Genomic DNA, 18,867 nt, shown 5'->3' on the forward strand with positions numbered 1-18,867 from the left:
GCGTGCTTTTCATAAATCGTCCGGGTGAAACTACCTGTTACTAGCTGGTAGCAAGCTAATTTGCGTTTTGACCATAACTGGAGTTCAAAAAGTAATTAGCACCGTCTTAATGGTAAAGTAATATCCAATCGTGACTGTAAATCTAGCCTACAGTAATTCACATTCAACCATGCAATGAATCTTGGATGCACACAGCCATGCTTAAAATGTACAACCCGGAAGCGTTTCAGTGGTGCACCTGATTCCAGCGCATTGTTTACAATACGGTCTGCTTTCCTTGGGTAATTCTAAAAGTAAAACTGGCGAAAGTAAAACATGGCTTCTACGTCGGACTCGAACAAGCCGTCTGTTTCTACAGTCGGAGACAACAGAACACGTCTCTGCGAAGAGTTTGCTGCTATAGCGGGAACGGACAGCGCTGTGGCTCAGTGCTACCTGGCTGAAAATGACTGGGAGATGGAGGTAACGTTACTTCATACGACGTCTTCCACATTTGGGATTCGCTAGCTAGGTTACTGTATCCAGAAACATAAACCTTTAGCTATTTCCCTATCTATACTTTTTTTTAAATTTTTTTAGATTTCAGCATCTTTCACTTAATTAACATTAGAGCAGCTAAATCAAAGGCCCAATAAAAGTTTAAAAGTCTGCTTTGAACCTTAACGCAGTTTGCCGTTATGTTCTATGTTTCTGCTTAAAGAACACTCTTTGCTTCACGTGTCACAGAGAGCCTTGAACTCTTTCTTCGAGGCAGACATGGAGAGCGTATTTGAAGTAGAAGATTCTCCGGCAAGAGACTCCAGTCCCCAAACCAAGAGGCAGAAGGTTGAGGAAAAAACCCCAGGGTGTTGGTAAGTCTGATCGCTGTCATTTAAGTTGTATGCTATACATTCATATCCGTGGCTTCATATTTTGTTCTCTTGGCTTCATAATCCTGAACAGTCTGAACATTTTCTAGCATAGATTTGACTGAAGATAGTCCTGCTCCCACACGGAAACCTCCAGAAGAAGACAGCGATAAACTGTCGATGATCACCTGGAACGTAGATGGACTTGACACAGACAACCTCGCAGAGAGGGCCAGGGGGCTGTGCTCCTACTTGGTGTTGTAAGCATAGGTTACTCTTCTTGTAGCCATCACTTTATATTTTACTTGTGAATGGGCAGTTCAGTGTTCTTAATTAAATTGATAGTGCTATCAGACATGATATCAGACAAATGTGTATTTTATGGACAGAGAGGGACACCAGATAGTATTTAAAAGGTGAATGTTCTCTTCATGTAGATACACTCCTGACGTGGTGTTCCTACAGGAGCTCATCCTGCCTTATGTTCAGTACTTGAAGAAACGGGCTGTCAGCTATCTGATCATTGAAGGTACAGTATTTTTGCTGGACATGTTAAAATGCACTCCACTGTTATGTATTACTACCAGATAGTCTTTGTTGGGCTCAAACTGTAAGAGGAGCAGTTTCACACGCCGTGTATATGTTTCAATTAACTAGGGTTATAAAGTGGACTAGTCACACATACATCTTTGTGCGAAATATAAAAGCTACTACAGGCTCTGCTGAATATTGGCTAAACTTTAGTTCAAATTGCAGCTATTCCTTTCATTGTGTTGACCAGGTGGTGAAGATGGCTATTTCATTGGGATGATGCTGAAGCGGTCACGAATCAAACTGGTGGAGAGTGAGATAGTGACCTACCCCACCACTAAAATGATGAGGAATCTGCTTGTAGCTCAGGTTTGTGCATATGCAGTTGTCCAAATTCATGGTCAGTTTACCTCATCTGGGTGTAAATTTGACATTTTTGTGCCTGGACATAAGGTGGATTTTAAAGGCCAGAAGCTGTGTCTGATGACGTCCCACCTTGAGAGTTGTAAAGGCCACGCAGAAGAGAGAATGAAGCAGCTGCGAGTTGTAATGCAGAGGATGGGAGAGGCACCTGACAATGTCACTGTCCTGTTTGGAGGGGACACAAACCTGAGAGACCCTGAGGTTAGTCATTAGACTTTGCTGTCAGATGAAGTCAGTCACTGTATCACACTCACTATGTGTCTCTTTATCCATGACTTGGACATTACATCAGGTGGCCAAGGTGGGCCTACCAACTGGTGTCTGTGATGTCTGGGAGCAGCTGGGTAAGCAGGAGCACTGCCGCTACACATGGGACACCAAAGCCAACAGCAACAAGACTGTTCCCTTTGTTAGTCGCTGCCGCTTTGACCGGATCTACTTTCGCCCTGCAACCAGGCCTGGAGTCCCACATCTGGTTCCTGACCACATGGCCCTGGTGGGGCTGGAGAAGCTGGACTGTGGCCGCTATACCAGTGACCACTGGGGAATCTACTGTAGCTTATCTGCTGGGTAGAAGGGAAAAAAAAAATAAGCTGAAACATGCAAGCAAACGCTTTTGTTTAAGACCTGCTAGCCTTGTTTGTTCTGTGTGTGACAGCACACTGTGCTGGCACTGGGCTCAGAGCCCACTAACACTGTCTATGAAAATGATCTTCCTCCAAGGTTGGTTGCCTGTACATTTTGCAGCTTTATTTAATAATTTTATCTTCTAATGCTTTTATTGCATCTGCATATTTTTTTTCTCCACTTAAAATATTAAAATACATGTAAAAAGCAACAATAAATCTGAAACTGTCAAGGTTTGTAGTGTTTTTTTTATAATTTAATAAAGGTCAAATACAGACAGCACATTATCCTGACAGTTTATTAGCTATTGATTCTATCTCACGCAATCCTTCCAATGGCCATCGAACTACAGATGATCATATTTGCTTTTTTAATGACTTACTCGATAGAATGAGAAACCTTGTATGAGTAGTACTTTTATTTATGTAGTATCGATGTCTCGCCACTAGAGAGCAGTACACGACTAAAGTGCAATTGTTTGAATAGACCATGTTTAACAGAAGAAATTTAGACTTGTCACAACAGGGAAAGCACAGGTGTTTAATGCATTTCTTCCAATTTAGTGTATCAGTGAGCAGTGGTTTGGTCCTGACACTAAGTGCAGCCCCTACCAATTAGTAAGACCTGTGGAGTTTTGTTGTCAAACATAAAAATGTTGCTTTAACAGATCCGGGTATGTTCTCCCTTTTGATTATGTCACAGACAAAGACTATTTTGGAGGGAATTTCTTCCCCAAGCCAGATGTAACCTCCACTTTATCATTGTTGCCAACATACTGTCAAGATGTCAAGACAAATCTCTCGCGTCTCTCTGTAGGGCCCCTTCATACAGTATTTAAGAGCGTGTTTTCATGTTTGCTCAGAAAACAAACTGGCCAGTTTTTACAGCACAATCACTCACTGTAGAAGAGGACACAGATGTGGCTCTTCCCTAAGAGCAGTTGTCATCAGAACACGCCTGCCTCTCATTTGTCCGGACTGCTCTCTGATACTAGATACATATGTACATTGTCTATCAGCTTGATATGTAATTTTCTTTCCTAATTTAAGAATTGCTTATACAAATGATGTGCATTGCTTGTGTTTTGAGACACCAACTATAAAACATTGTTATTCATGTTTCTCTGACAGGTGCTAACAACATTTTCCATAAAAATCTTACATTTTGTCACCTTTATGCATTGTGCAATACCCCTTTGCAGCAAAGCCTTGCAACACGGTTTTAATGTCATGAGAGAAGAAGAAAAATGTTTTTTGGGAGGGGTTTCTTTGAGTTAAGTTGCTTTCCAATGGGTGCAGTACTTTGCTCTACTTACAAAGCAGTTTCAAAATACTGCATTTAGAAGAACAGAAGGTCATAGATGGTACAGATGGGGGGGAACAGCTGTCCTGCCCAAAAATATAGTGATGTGATTTATTCATCAGAGGACTCTTCTGTCAGAGGCTTTTAAGCATACAAAAACATATGCACCATCAGTTTCCACTCTGGACGGTTGTTGGACGTATTTCAAGATAATCGTCCTCACCCTGTTTTTATATTTTTGTATTATTTAATAATTTTACTTCCTGGTGTGTTTTCAAACACTAACAGCCTCACTGAGGTATTTTTGGAGCTCTGCTACCAAAAGCATAGCCCTCAGTGAGAACTAGGCCCGTCAAAATTAATGTTCTTGAATTTGTGTGGATATATCCATATACTAGTAGGGAGGCTCCGGGAGGAAGTTTGTCCTTTTAGGCAGGGTTAGATGATGATGGATCAGACACAGATCTGACCCAAGGATGGAAGAGATCAGTGGGTTGTGTGAAGAGCAGTAGAGAAATCTGTACCACAACTCCTGGCAACAGATGGAGCCATAAAATGCAATAGGAGTCTGTTACTCTTTGACTGACGGCTGTTGGCCACTTTTTCCACTGCGTGTATGTTAGTGGTCAAATGGACACAGGGCTTTTCTGAAGCAGGGACAATCCATCTGAACCATGTATGTCAGACAATGCTCACACAAACCCCCACCTCCCCTGTACAGACAACTTGTCACAGGCAAGGGCAAGCAAAAGTGGTGCTCCAGTCTATATCACCACTACCACATCCATCACTACTTCCCTTCAAAATTGCTGTGACAAACGGTCCCAGAAGCCAGCTTTATTTCTGGCCATACAGTCCTGCTTTTCCCCATCTTAAATAACAAGGTTAACAGAGTTTATTAAATGCAGGCAAGGACAGGGATTCACTCCTTATTACATAAGATATCATGAGGTGTAAATTAAAAAAAAAAAAAAAGGTTTCTACACTTCTAAAAGTTTGGGGGATTAATACAATTTTTAATAAATGGTCACAACTGATGCAGCAGAGACAGATAACATGACTTGTATTCACTGATATGTGTAAAGCTCGTAAAATGTTACATCAGTGGAACTAAGCAGTGGTCCTATAACTTTGTAAGCTTCCTTTCTGAGTCTTGGCCAATGCCCCCAACTCAGTGTCCCCCTTTGATTAGAGGTGAGGGAATACAGATTTTAAGAAAATAATTCATTCTGATCAAAAACCGTGTAACAAAGTCTTGACAGCTTTTATTTTCTTTCTCATAAATAACACTGAACGAGCATCATACAGCAATATTTATACACTGTAAGATTCTCTGTATTGAAAAATACAGTATAAGTGTAATGCACTTGATACAGATGGGAAGTATTGCATTTCATAGCACCAAACGCGACCCTTCACTTGAACATTTAACTTAATGATATATTACGCCACTCAGATGTGCAGTTTCAGCCCATATTCAGGTCCTGTGTGGATGTCTATGAAATATACTTCTTGTAAGAATCAGTTGTTGCATAACTATGTCTAAGTTAAATAGAGCCGCTCTAGGAAGAACCAAACCCTTTCCTGCAAAACAATTTTTTCCACAATCTTAAATTTTTTAAATCCCAGTAAAGAGGCAAAAATATTATAGTGTTTCCAGTCCAGTTTCATGTACTGAATTTTTGCATCAAACATGGCATTACTTCCACTTTTCTCTCATTTTTGAGCAGAACAGCCAAACTAATCACTTTATTTGGAGAGCAGGGAAACTGCTGCCATGTAAAACCCTTGAGTATTTACATTTTCAAAAACAGAGGGAAATCTCAATTTCATATCTTAAAAAAAAAGAGGAAGGAGTAGATTTCGTAAGTCCCACAGCTATAAAGTACATTAATTTCTTCCTGCGTAAACTTTATATTTGAGTAAGAAAATCTTATAATGTTTAGGTCAGATTTTGAGACTTGTACATGACAGGATGATTCCTAAACATCAATAACCAATCAACAAATATAACTCTCCAAATAAAGCACTAGAAAGCTGAACAAGTGGCTCTGATCACAGATTGTGGTTTGTCTTCCAAATATTAGGCAACGCAGAAATGTCCAACAGAGGCAAAAGGAGGTAAAAGGCAGGTTGAAGACTATAACACAAAACTGTTAATGCTGATACTCATCCTTACAGGGGAACATGGATAGACTAATCACACTTGTTCAATTTATAAAAAGTAAAACCTTTTTCTTGTTTTGTTTGTTTGTTTTTTGCTTTTCTAACATTATTGCTAAATTCAGACAGGAAGAGGCAATTGCATCCAACATTTAGTATGGAAATAATTACCGCTTTCCAGAGGACTGACAGCATGGAATGTGTATGGGCAAACATTAAAAAATAAATCTAAGTTAAAAATTAAGTACAAAACCATAATGTTGTGCCAGAGATACAAAACAGGCTTCTGTGAACAAATGCAGGGACATAAAGATGAATATTTCAAATAGGAGCCCTTATTATTCCTCAATCAGACTTTGTCTGAGGAGCAGCATCACAATAATTCATGTTAAACTAAAAAGAATTATCACATTCATCACTTAGTGTCTGTGTTGTGTTTGATTGTCGGCTTCTGAGACACATCCAATTCAACTTCTGAGCAATCGCCTTCCTAACCTGTATGAAAATAATGTTTTTGTAGTGTCCTGTGCAAATGAACATACAGCATGAGAGCTTTGTAGCTGTACAGTATTATTAAGAGCTAAAACACAAGTCAATTTCTATCATTACCAACAATATCAAGTATTAAAATAGGGTAAACTAAATGTCACATGCAGACTGAGGTCATCGCATCTGATACAAATTATGGCACCAAACAAATAACAGTCTATTCATATAATCTCTCTTGTTATCTATGATGTCAGTTAAATCTAAATGCCACAGATTTAGGGTTGTGTTATTCTGTATATGCAGGAAAGCATTTCTTGTTAATTTGGTTTCAGCACTGAAATATGACATTCATACCATTTCATCACCGATGTATTGCACAAAATTGTCAAAAAAAACAAAACAAAAAACAAACAAACTACCATGTGAAGCGAGTACTATGTGATAAACCTAACAGATAATCTCAGCCAGGAAAAGCAAACTAAAAATAATGTAAAACCAGATCAAAATGAACATTTACAGCATTGCTCAAAACCTCAGTTTAAGCCCAGCATAGAAATCTCTCTGAGCTCTCAAGGAGCTGATGACGCTGCACTTCAACTTTTCTGGCAGATACGTTCCTGAGTTTCCTGCTGTGAAATCTGCTCTCTTCTCCAGATGCATTTATCAAAACTGCAGAAACGCTGAAATGTTCTCTAGATAGACAAAGCCAATTCAGCTGATGTGGTCATAAGCCAGCACAAAACACAGAGAGGCCTGTTTCTCTTCCCAAAGTTCAAAAATAAGACACTGGACAAAAAAGCCAAATCTTTAAAAATATCAATAATGCCCTTATTGTTTCTATTGTAAATTAGCACTGGATGTGGAAAACCAATTGCTAAATCTACTGATATGAAACAAACAGATGTAATATGAAATAAAGGTGCATAGGTTGGCCTTCTTTTCACACTGTAATGGAAAAAATTCCTTGGTTCTCTAGAAAGCTCCAGATTGCACATTCAAATTGTTAGCGGGCAATTAATGCCAAGCTAATTTTTTAAACAACTCACTCACTCACTCAGTCTGATACATCGAAACATCACCGTTTCATTGACATCACTGGAAACAGTAAATGTTAAGAAGTACCTTAATGAAAATAATTATAAAAATAAGTTCCAAGTTGATGAACCACAAAATCATTTTCTTCAGCACTGTTTCTTTAAAGGTGCATGGTCCCACACTTCTAAAACACCGTAAAAACTTAACATGACGTATGTGTTCAAGATTTTATCACATGTAGGTGGTCAGATGACCCCTCATGTTATGAAAACCATTAAGACCCCATAGTTCCCATAATGTATGTAGTCTTACAATTCAGGTCACACCACATTAATGCAGTTTCCACTGTTAGCTGTTGCCCTCTTGCTGCAGTAGGTGAAACCGCTGTGATTGTTGGAGGAGCCGTTCATGTGCGATGACTTCAGCTCCATCTGGCAGGCAGCAATAGCTGCGTTGAACTCAACCTGAGCCCGATGCACGACATAGAACATCAGGCCGATGCTGATGATAATCTGTAGATGACAGAAGAGACAGAGTCTTGATAATGATTGCATTGTGGTTTAATTGTTTCTATGGCCACGAGGGTTTCAGGGTTGATATATGGTCTGCTAACTTGTTGTGACAGTTATACAAAGAACTGCCTTTTGTTTTTAGTTGCATCTAACATCTTGCTCTCCCAATAAAACTACAGGGAAACGGCAGATAAATCATTAGATACACCTATCCTAAAAATGAAATGCATGGAATTCAAAATAGTTCAAACATCTGGTGCCAAAATGCAAACAGTCAATTTAAAATCAGCACTCTTATTCCCAAATTGAATAATAATTGTATTTGCATATATAATTTTTTGCATTCTCGCCTAGAGTTCAACAAGAAGTTCAGTTTTATTACTTACTTCTGTATACTAAATATAAGGCTACTCGCAGCAGCATGTTAGCTTAGCTAAAGACTTGAAGCAACAGTAACAATTGCACTTCTAAATCTGCAGGAATCTATTGTTTCTAAAAATATATTTCACAAAATGTCAAATATTTCTTAACGGGTAACATGGGTGTAGAAATTCACAGCCCACCATAACTTAATTCAACACACCAAGAAAATGTAATTTGTAGTCAGGATACACCCTGGACAGGTTGCCAGTCAATCGCAGGGCCACACAGACACAAACACAAGTGCTCAAGTTTACATTTGTGGGCAATTGTAGGCATTCAATTTACTCAAATTGAATGTCTTTGCACTGTGGGAGGAAACCACAGTAATCAAAGAAAACCCATGCAGTCAGAGGAACAACATGCTCACTCAACACAGAAAAGCTACAGGAAGCAGGTGAAATTAAACTGAGAAGTTTCTACCTTCAAGGCAGCAGTAATCTAACTTTGGCATAAAGTAAATACATATACTTGTTTTCCAAAATATTTTGTAAATATCTGAATGGTGGTTGATACACAACAGTGAAAAGTACCTGGGCTTTATCAGCTCTTTAGGAGACAATTTCTCACCATAAGTCTTAAAAAATTATTTAATCTTGAATAGGCCCTTCACCTCTGGCTCCTGTGAACTTTTCAAATGTTAATGGTAAATGGTCTGCAAACACCGGATGCCTGAACACTTGTGAGGGCTAAATAAAACTCACTTTACCCTTAACAATAATTCAAGCTTTACGCACAACTACTTTATAAATGTGGTTCTCAGAAATGAAGAAAGGGCGTGACGCCTGCAGTATTATGTGAGTTTTCTTGAAATCTGAAATGATGTAATTTCTAAGGAGAAGTTATGTACAGGCTTGTGTCAATGGAAAGCTTGTGTTTGCTGTTGCTTGTGAAATAAATCTCTTTGCCACAAGACCTAAAGAAAAAAGGTAGCTATTAACGAAGGTAGTAATGTGACAAGTTCTACACCACAATGCATTTTTTTTTTAATGTTAATAAACGTTCAGCAAATTTGATACAAAAATAAAGAATGTAATTAAAGAATGTATAAAACAATTTTAATGTGCTACTGATACTGAATCACGACTACAACACATCTACCTCCAGAAACCAACGCTAACATTTGAAAACTACAACAGAGAAAAATTGAAAATCAAACACCAATCATAAACATGGAAAAATAGTATTTCCATTCTTAATGTATTTATATCATAAGCTCACCTGCAGGCTAAACACAAAGTAGCCACTGATGCTCTGCTCAGCAATGACATCCTCCATGGTGCGGAGGGTGGTACCCAGATAGGAGTTGAGAAGCTGGGTGGGCAACAGACCCACAGAGGAGGCCACCAGGTAGTTTGGCAAGGACACGTCTGTGATCTTCAAATGGAAACATCAATAACAAATAGGTTTTAAACATGACTTATGAAAACTGGTTCAAATTTTTTCTTGGAAGTTAAAAAAAATAAATAAATCTTCTTAGGCCAACATCCCTTACACTCACATTCAGGGTTAGGACTGAGGATCCATAGGATTTTATTATATTTAGAGCATATGGAGCGAAATGTTTTCTGTACTGAATCTCTTAGTACATTAAATTTCTTCTTCTACTTTTTGAGAATTTTAGGTTTCACAGATAACATTTTAGAAGTAAAACTGGATATTTAAATAACTAAAAAGTAAAAGCCAAACAACTGTGGGTATGGTGTTGAAATGGGCTTTTGCTATAAAAATAAAAATAAAACAGATGACAGAGAAAAAACGTTTTCTGCCCTTTGGTCCTTATGGTTGTCATTTTCCCTAACCTGGTCTACAATTTCAACCACTGAAAAAGAGACCAATTCCTGACAGCAGTTTACGAAAACACTTGAAATCCATTTCAGAGCTTAATCCATAATGCAACAATAAATTGGTTGGTGTAAAGAGTGTTTACCATTATGTTTAAACATTTCGGAATTAAACTACATAAATGTTGGTTGGCCATTAAAAATAATGGGGTTATAATAACTGGGTTAATGAAAATGTTGACCACAAATATAGATCAATAAGAAGCGCAACTCCTGTGGAAGTGCTGCTTACAAATGCCCCCGGAAAAGAACATACTTACAGCCAATCAATCTTTCCTGCATAAAACTAACCATAGTAGAACCACTGCCACAACACTACGTCAACTCAATTCACATAGGATTTTCTTCAAGGCTCTTTTGTTGAACTGTTATAATTATTATTCCTAATTTTAAATCTTTACACAATTGCAACAGCTAACACCTCCATTGTAAATTCTGCTGCAAGTTAAATTAAGCTTAGGTCACAAACAAGGGTTCCTTCTCGGTCTAAATACTATCTGCTGTAACTACCTTGAACTACAAAAATGCAATCAGACATTTACACTAGTGTCTCCTTTCATATATTGGTCCAGCTACATAAATATAAACCAGAGTCTACATTGCTGCTACCTTTGATCCCTTCAGTAACTGATGAAATCAGCCAATGTGTGCAAGTGCTGAATGTATGAGTATGTGACCTTCACACTGTCTGCACTGTGACAGTGCTGTGGCTGATAACAGTGTGTCTGTGGCTCTGCCTTGTGCTACAAGAAATTGCCTGTGCCAAAATGTTATCAGGACCGAAAAAACATTTATGATAGCTCCAGCCTAAGTGTCTCCTTGCAGTGATGCATCTTACACCCACTCCTGTTATCAAACAAGAGCCTGTGTTACACTCATAGGACAGCAATGTTATCAAAAACTCAGTTGTTGTTAAGTTGTTTGTCTGCTGTTGGTTCCATCTACCATTTTTTCCCAGAAAAGAATTGTGTAACAGGCCCTACTCCTTAAAAGATTAGCAGTGATGTACCCACATTGTGTGTCAACACACCCTTAACTTATCACCATTAACATATTACCATTTGCAATGAAGGCTCAGGCATAACGTGCTATAAATCACATGATACATTTCACAATGGCTTCATCAGCTTATCATGATAGTAGAAAGATAGACCAGGCCAGTTATAAGCTGTTATAAAAAAAAACACATGGGGCCCTGGAGATGTCCACTTCATCCTCAAATGATTATCAAACATTCTTCCTGAGCTGTCCCACTGTTTTGCTCACTGCTGCAGTTTCTTTTTCGTTTCAGGTTACCCACTATAATGTAGCACATTCGACTTCAGCAGAAGTTAGGGGGCACAGTGAAATGTAGTCTCTTGTGCTTACCAAGGGCAGAGATGACGACACATAATTCCACTTTGATCAGGCCTAGAGGTACCCACCCATGGTTAGTTTCAACTTTAATGCTTAGGAATAAGATCATAAAGATAGGATTTCAGCTCAGCTTAATAATACAGCTCCAGGTAAAATAAATCACAAGGTGTATAGATAGAGCCTAAGTTGAGTATGAAACCCCTCTAGGTTGGGAAGTAAGATGTAGCACAAGTAAGCTGAGGTGCAGAGGGGGATTCGGTTTATTAGCTTATTTCTGGCAGGGCTGGCTAAACACCCAGGTGAAGGTTTCACTACGAGATCCAGTTCTTCAGCTGGAAGAAAAGAGATTCACACCATCTGTTGCATGTAGACACCCTGATTCTTGATACATGATATTTCAAAGTTATCAGTTAAACAGCTCAGATCAGAAGGCGCAAAATATGTGTCCAAAGTTCAGGTGGATTACACCACTCAGCCACAGCTAACACACCAGGGGCAATCTGACTACACAGCCCTCACAGCAAGCTGAGATGCATGTTCTTACACTAGTCAATCATATCCAGAAATAAATGTTTCCCTCTTGTCAACCATAACATTAAAACAACACAATTGTGGGTGATCGGAGTATAAAAAAAGCTATTTGATATATGGATAAATCTGTAAAACAAAAAGGAAAACAATAAAGACTAAGTCAAACATAAAAAACCAGAATTGTCAAAAATAGATGTCATAAGTTGAAACCAACCCTGCAAATATGACAAAAAGGTGTCATACAACACCTAGCCTGTCTTACAGCCGACAGAGTCAAACTTAAAGGTCAACTTCACCAATTTTCAATTTTTTTTCTATAGCTTTAGTTTAGGGTATAAATGTACAACAATGCTTTTAAACTGCCCTCTGACTTTCTAGCTGAAAATCTCATCCAGATGACATCCCCTGGAGGAGTTTCTCATCATTAGGAGTTCAAATAATGTCATTTGGGGAAGCTCTAGAAAAGCAACTCAACAATGATTACAAACTCCACAAAATTAGCAATAAGATAACATAATCTGAACTGAATAATAAAAATGTATTTAATAATTATATTAAGTATAATAATAATAATAATAATAATAATAATAATAATAATATTACTTGAACTACAGTCCCTGAAATATATTCAGACTAGTCAATAACGATGCATGTTCAACACATTTTATGCTTTAATAGAAGAAAAAAAAAAAAGGATAAACTAAATGTTATTAGTTAGCATAATAGGAGTAATTAGTCTGGATATTTCAAGACCGCTTCAAAGGAATATGATCTACAGTGACAAGAGAAAGACACATAGTGCAATCACAAACAGACTAAGCAGCATAACAGAATTATGCTGGTTCACGGGTTGAAGTATTTACCTAAGCTGGGTCAACACAACTGTGAGACCAAGAGTTGAATTAAAGAATTCATCACTGTGCTGTTATTTGTAGAGTGATTATTATGTGTACAGAACTGTCAAACACCAAAGCCAATTATCAGCTGCCCATACATCTGGCAAATGTCTAAGTAAATCCGACTCTGGAGAAAACACACTAGTTTTGTAGTGTGCAATTACAGTGCTTATGAAACACACAATATGTCGTCTCCTTTATCCACCTCACGCCTGTGTATCCGCTTCATACTTTAAGCCATAAATGCTTCTCAACCTGCCCACACTGCCTTGATTTATGGATGTTCAAGCTATTGTTGGTTTATGTTTTCATTCCTATTTGGATTGTCTTTTCAATATTTTACACAGACATGGGAAAGTATTCAAAATTAAGAGAAATGTCATTGTTCACTTCAAGATAAGTCTGTTAATTGTGACTAATTTAATATTATAGTTTACTGGTGTGTGTGTACAGAAAATGTGCATTCTGCTTCTTAAGTGATGTGCTGTTTAGGAAGGCTTGAGTCAAACGTAAATAAAATTACATGATCTATGTCTGGAGAAAGTTTTCCATACTAGTTATATTTTAGCAGTTTTAAAGTAATGTATTGTGTGAGCCAGTCTGTCAAAGGTTATATTTCAATTTATGTATATTTATGTGATTTATGTACAATTTATGTTTGCATGTCAGTTCATATGGTTTTTTTAATAGGAAGTTTCACCCTGGTCAAATCCTCATCAAGTCAAAATGTTTGCATGTAGATATGTATATGTAACAAACTGCAAATTTGCTGTTACTTGTTTACATCAAGACAAGCAAGGAATTGCTCAAGATAGTTTCCTATTGTAAAAACCTGATCTTGTTTTGGTGTGTGCTACTCCAATTAACTGTACTATCAATTGTCTTATGTAACATTTCTCTATGGTGGAGGTTTTTATTTTAAACATTTACTGTAATCTATCTTTTTAGACGACAGGTTATAACAAGAAAATGATGTAATAGGCCTATGTCTGATGTGACACTATTGTATGAGAGATCTCTTCCCATTAAAGCAATATTGAATAGACTTGCTGCAATTGGAGACAGTGATGATGATACTTTGTAGAGTGAAGCATGAATACCTTCACAGCATCAAGTTCACCATTAGGGCGTTTTTTTCATTAATAATTCAGTTACAACTGGAGTAACACTTTTCATGATCTCTGACCTTACAGATAAATTTCTAGAATGGAACAACACACCTCTCAAGGCTTTTACCATTCAGAGGTGTCAATTAGTTAACTGAGAAGGGTAATCAGAGTATATAAATTATTTATACCATGTATGAAGGGCAAGGGTCTCATGTTATGTGTAGAAGAGCAGCTGAAAGAAATATCACTATACTAAACTGCTTTATAATGTAGGGCACATAGTGTATGTTACCTTGACTAAGTTACCAAACAGTCTCAGTTGGCCTACACTGTGTTAATATGACATGATCTTTATCAAGTTCAGTAAAAAAAAAAAAAAGATCAGAATGTGAAAACTCAAACTATGACTTTAAAATGTTACAACTCAAGGTTCAATTTATGTCCCTTGGCTGCAACAGAATCCTTGTCATAGGAGTACTTCCTCTTTGCACAGGGGTTTCATTTCTCTAGGAACTAGCCTTTTATTGCTATTATTACATCTAATCAGTGAAGTATAAAAGCACTAATGTATCTTGTCTGAAACTCATCACAACTGAAACGTGTACATGCAACGTTTTCTTCAGACAATCTTCGACCTAGTTCTGACTTCCTGTTTGTCAGTTGGTAACAGAAAAACTACCTAAAATGATAAAAGATTACAGTTTTGATTCTAATAATGGCAAGGAATGAGTTGTACCATTCAACGGTATGTTAATACACTTCAGTCTTCAGTCTTTCCGTGCAAAACATTGATAACAGTTTACTGATACCTTATAAAAAGGAGCACAACTGAAAAGGAGTGAGTGCGTTTTCATACTCACCGAGAAAACTGCATTTTGGAGCCCAAAAGGTATGGGGGTGAGTCTTGCTAAGGCCACAACTTTGAGTCCACTTCCCCCCTCCACCACTCGTATAACAGCACTGAGTTGTTCACTGTTCCCAACCTTGTTCAGCACCCAATCAGTCAACAATCGTTTGCATACAAGGTGTGCAACAAAGGTCCCTATTAAAACTCCCACCATGACTAGTCCCATACCTAGCACAAAGCCATAGAGGTAGCCAGCTGCCACATTCAGAACTATATATCCCCATCCACAAGGGAATGACACAATAATCAAACCAACTATAAACAACATGGCTCCAACAAGGCTATCCAAGCTCTCCACCCAGAGCAAGAGGTCCTTGAGGTACTGGCGCACCAGGGCAACCGATGAAAAACACACAGCAGTCAAGATGCAAGCAAGCAGGGCGCTTTTGAAGCAAAAGGTGGTAATACAGCATGGGTGTCTGAAGTCTCCGCTGCTGTTGAAAGTCGTTCCACCTGTATCACTGATAAGTTCAGGGTCTTCATCTGACTTTCCTGTGCCAGCCCCTCTCTCATCGAACGAGTTGCATATCAGGATGTCAATTTTGTCACACTCATCTGTGGCAGCTCTTTGCATCCAGCGGTTGAGCTGAATCTGTGCCTTGCCCACCGCATGCTTGATGAGCTTGGTGAAAAGCTGCACAGTCGTGGCCCCTGACACTGACATGTTAGTCTTCAAATAAGCCCTGGGGACAAGCAGCAGGGCTCAGATAAACTGTCTGACCTAGAGACAGTTGTAATGTTAGAGGTTGTAGAATAGTCTTTATATTCACCACAAGTCCATGTCTAGCAATGTCAGTTTGTTGAGCTTCAACGGAAACATGTATCAATAAATTTTATTGAAGATGGCTTCAGCAGAGGCAGTCCGTTGCTCTGAAACTTTGAGAGCAACTGTGCACCAAGACATAAAGATAACATCCGTCACTTTCCTTGGCCATTACATGAAGTCTCCAATTTGACAATGTTTATCTCGGATACACAAGCTGGGCAACATGCCAGTACAATGACTTAAACGTGACAGTTTTGGAGTCTCTGTCTGGAACACTCGCCATATTCAGTTGTCACCCCTTAGCTCTGAATGTGGAGTCAATGAAGGAGTGAGCTGTCGGCAGTAAAGAGACGAGCTGTGAGGACAAAGACAAAACAATGCGTCACTTATTTTGGACAAAGCTTTCCGTTACAAAAAAAAAAAAAACAGCAACATTTTTTGTGAATCCCAGAGCATTGACATTAAGGTAACCGTAATACACTAGCATTAATCACTGCAAGGCTAACGTTAACTTACTCTCCGTCGTTAGCTTTAGCGTACTAGCCATCTGTGTGAATAAAGTCCATCGTTGCGATTTAGAGACTAAAACGTCGCAGTTGGTCATCAGCTGCTCTTCTGCCAGAAAACACAGCAACAAACAGACCAAAGAAGTCAGATAAGAAAAAACACTTTGTTCTTCCCGTGGTGATTGGAAATTTGTGATCCTCTCGTCACCTTCCCTCCACAATGTATGTGTATGCGTACTCTGCTGCTGCTTGTTAAAAGACTATTGATACCGACCACTGTTTTTGTCCCAGAATGCCAAGTGACCCTGACCCACGTGACCGACTGTTTCGCGGATCCTTCCAATGGGAGGGGTCCTGTTGGTTCTCGTGAGATTTACACGTAACACATTTGTTTTGGATAAAAACGATACCGCGTTTTTGCGGTTTGACGTGCGTCTGCGTGGTCACCATATTGGGACGGTGAACTGTTTTCTTTAACGTCATGTATTTAATTTATAGAAAATGTATGGTGTTTTATTTTTTATTTATTTATTTATGGTGAGTTTATATTATTTTTAAACTTTGTAAATGTATTGACTTGCTTGCAATACATTAATTATTACAGAGTATATTAAAACATGCATAATATACTATAAAATGCAAGTAGATTACCATACTGGGGACTAAAAGAGTTGTTTACACAATGAGGATATTTTTAAGTAAGCTTTAGCATATACGTTTTTTTTCCTTTGCAAAATCACCAAGTGTATTGGTTTAATAAATGGCATTTTAAAATAACTTTACAGACATGTTGACTCTTCCCTGTCCAGTTCAATGTTCTTGTTTGTTTCCATAAAAGATTTTTTTGACATTCCAGTTTGTTGTTTTTTTTTTTTTGCTTTTTGTCTCTTTCTATTACAAGCATAATCCATGAAATCAGAGGTGTGTGTTAGTATTAAATTAAGTGTTTGATAAGTTTATCAAGCAGTACACAAGGCAATTTTCAGGTATTTCTTTATAATTTATTATTTTCATACTATAATGTATTTATTAGTTGTTAGATATAACAATGAAAAAATGGAATTGGGCATTTCTGCAAATTAGATATGTCCTGGGATAACAGCGAAATGTGCCAATTTCTTCTATTTTAAACTTGATGTTTTTTCGAATTAAATGTAATTATCTGTGACTGGCTTCGTTATTAACCTCAACACTTTAACCTTCCAAGGACAATTTAGAGCTTTTCAGGTCCATCAGCATATCAGGTAGGAATTACCTGATGTGTTTCACAATAACTACGAGTGATAAAAGGACACTTTTGATATATGACACAGTACACTCCAACTATAATTTTGTGTGGGATCCACTCATTCTTGAAACAACAGCCAAACTTCATTTTAAAGCATTTTCTGCCATCTAATGGTCCACTGTGGGGTTTCTCCAGGTAATGCTGGCAATGTGACAGCCAGCCACAGACGGAATCCAACAGTTTCCATGTCTGCTATAGACATTTCATTTGCATCTGTGGTGCAGCCTGGCCTTCCTATTGTTCTTGCTAATGAGTGTTTTGCATCTTCTGGCTTAGCCTTTGTACTTTTGGTCAGGAAATCTTCTGCAAACAGATTGTGATACCTTCATTCCTGCCCTCTGGAAGTTGTTGTTGATGTCACTAACACTGTTTTAGGCTCTTTCTTTACAGCTCTCACAATGTTTCTGTCATCAGCTGCTGTTGATTTCCTTGGTCTACCTGTTCGACATCTGTTACTTAGTACAGGAGTGGTTTCTTTCTTCTTCAGGACATTCCAAATAGTTGTACTGGCTATGGCCAATATTTGTGCAGTGGCTTTGATTGATTTTCCATCTTCTCTCAGCTTCACAATTGGTTGTTGTTCACCCATCGCCAACTCTCTGGTTTTCATGTTGGTTACACATCTTCTTATAAATGCAGTCTGAAAAGGCAAAACCCAAATTTGAAACTGAGTGTATTTTCATAATAAATGTCATATGAGCCACCTGTGCAAGAAAACACACCTGGCAATGACATGTTCAGATACCCTTAGCTCATACGGGTTGGTTCAAACAAAAGGTTCTACCTTCTAAGTTGTGTATCAGATCCAGATATAAATAACTGGAAATAAAAGCTGAAATATTGGTTTCTTGTGTCATAATCATCTTTTGATGTCAAACCCAAATGTTTTCGGTCTACAGTAAAAACAAAAAAAGGAATTTGTCTCACTGTTCAAATACTGTTGGAGGGGGACTTTTAAACTGAAAATGTGCTGCTAAAAAGACCCAAATGTTTTAAAATAAAAATATAAAACAAATGCCACATGACAGGTACTCCTGCATTAAAAATTGCAAATATAGGTAAAACAATCAACAGTATTGGTTATATATAAACTGCAGGTACAAGTAAATACTACAGTTTAAGTTGAGTACATGTACATAGAAAGCTGATGTCTAGAGACACTGACATATAGCTGGGACCAGGGATTGACGACTGCCTTACCAACTGAGCTACAGCCGCCCCCCATGTCCTCTCTCACTACATCCATAAATATCCTCTTTGGTCTTCTTCTGAACCTCCTGCCAGCTCCAACTTCAGCATCCCCTACCGATAAAT

The 18,867-nt window shown here is 38.1% G+C and overlaps 2 protein-coding genes across 4 annotated transcripts; one reads left to right on the forward strand and one right to left on the reverse strand.

The window, feature by feature from the left end:
* The first annotated feature begins 36 nt into the window (after positions 1 to 36).
* Positions 37 to 2,687, forward strand: tdp2b (tyrosyl-DNA phosphodiesterase 2b). Its single transcript, XM_067500596.1, has 7 exons — positions 37 to 462; positions 727 to 851; positions 959 to 1,108; positions 1,286 to 1,377; positions 1,630 to 1,748; positions 1,833 to 2,003; positions 2,095 to 2,687. The coding sequence occupies exons 1-7, from the start codon at positions 316 to 318 to the stop codon at positions 2,374 to 2,376; spliced, it is 1,086 nt and encodes a 361-aa protein (XP_067356697.1). The 5' UTR covers positions 37 to 315; the 3' UTR covers positions 2,377 to 2,687.
* On the reverse strand, positions 2,225 to 16,569 carry tmem64 (transmembrane protein 64). 3 transcript variants are annotated; one of them, XM_067500627.1, is made up of 5 exons: positions 16,276 to 16,569; positions 14,947 to 16,114; positions 9,572 to 9,727; positions 7,731 to 7,930; positions 2,225 to 2,365 (listed from the first exon to the last, which is right to left on the reverse strand). In XM_067500627.1, the coding sequence occupies exons 2-4, from the start codon at positions 15,655 to 15,657 to the stop codon at positions 7,739 to 7,741; spliced, it is 1,059 nt and encodes a 352-aa protein (XP_067356728.1). In that variant the 5' UTR covers positions 15,658 to 16,114; positions 16,276 to 16,569; the 3' UTR covers positions 2,225 to 2,365; positions 7,731 to 7,738. The 3 variants fall into 3 exon arrangements, with proteins under 3 accessions (XP_067356728.1, XP_067356718.1, XP_067356709.1); XM_067500617.1 differs by having other exon boundaries at positions 2,231 to 2,368; XM_067500608.1 differs by lacking the exon at positions 2,225 to 2,365 and having other exon boundaries at positions 4,970 to 7,930; positions 16,276 to 16,568.
* Positions 16,570 to 18,867: the final 2,298 nt, after the last annotated feature.

The sequence above is a fragment of the Channa argus genome, chromosome 1 (assembly GCF_033026475.1).
Source record: "Channa argus isolate prfri chromosome 1, Channa argus male v1.0, whole genome shotgun sequence".
Lineage (NCBI taxonomy): Eukaryota > Metazoa > Chordata > Actinopteri > Anabantiformes > Channidae > Channa > Channa argus.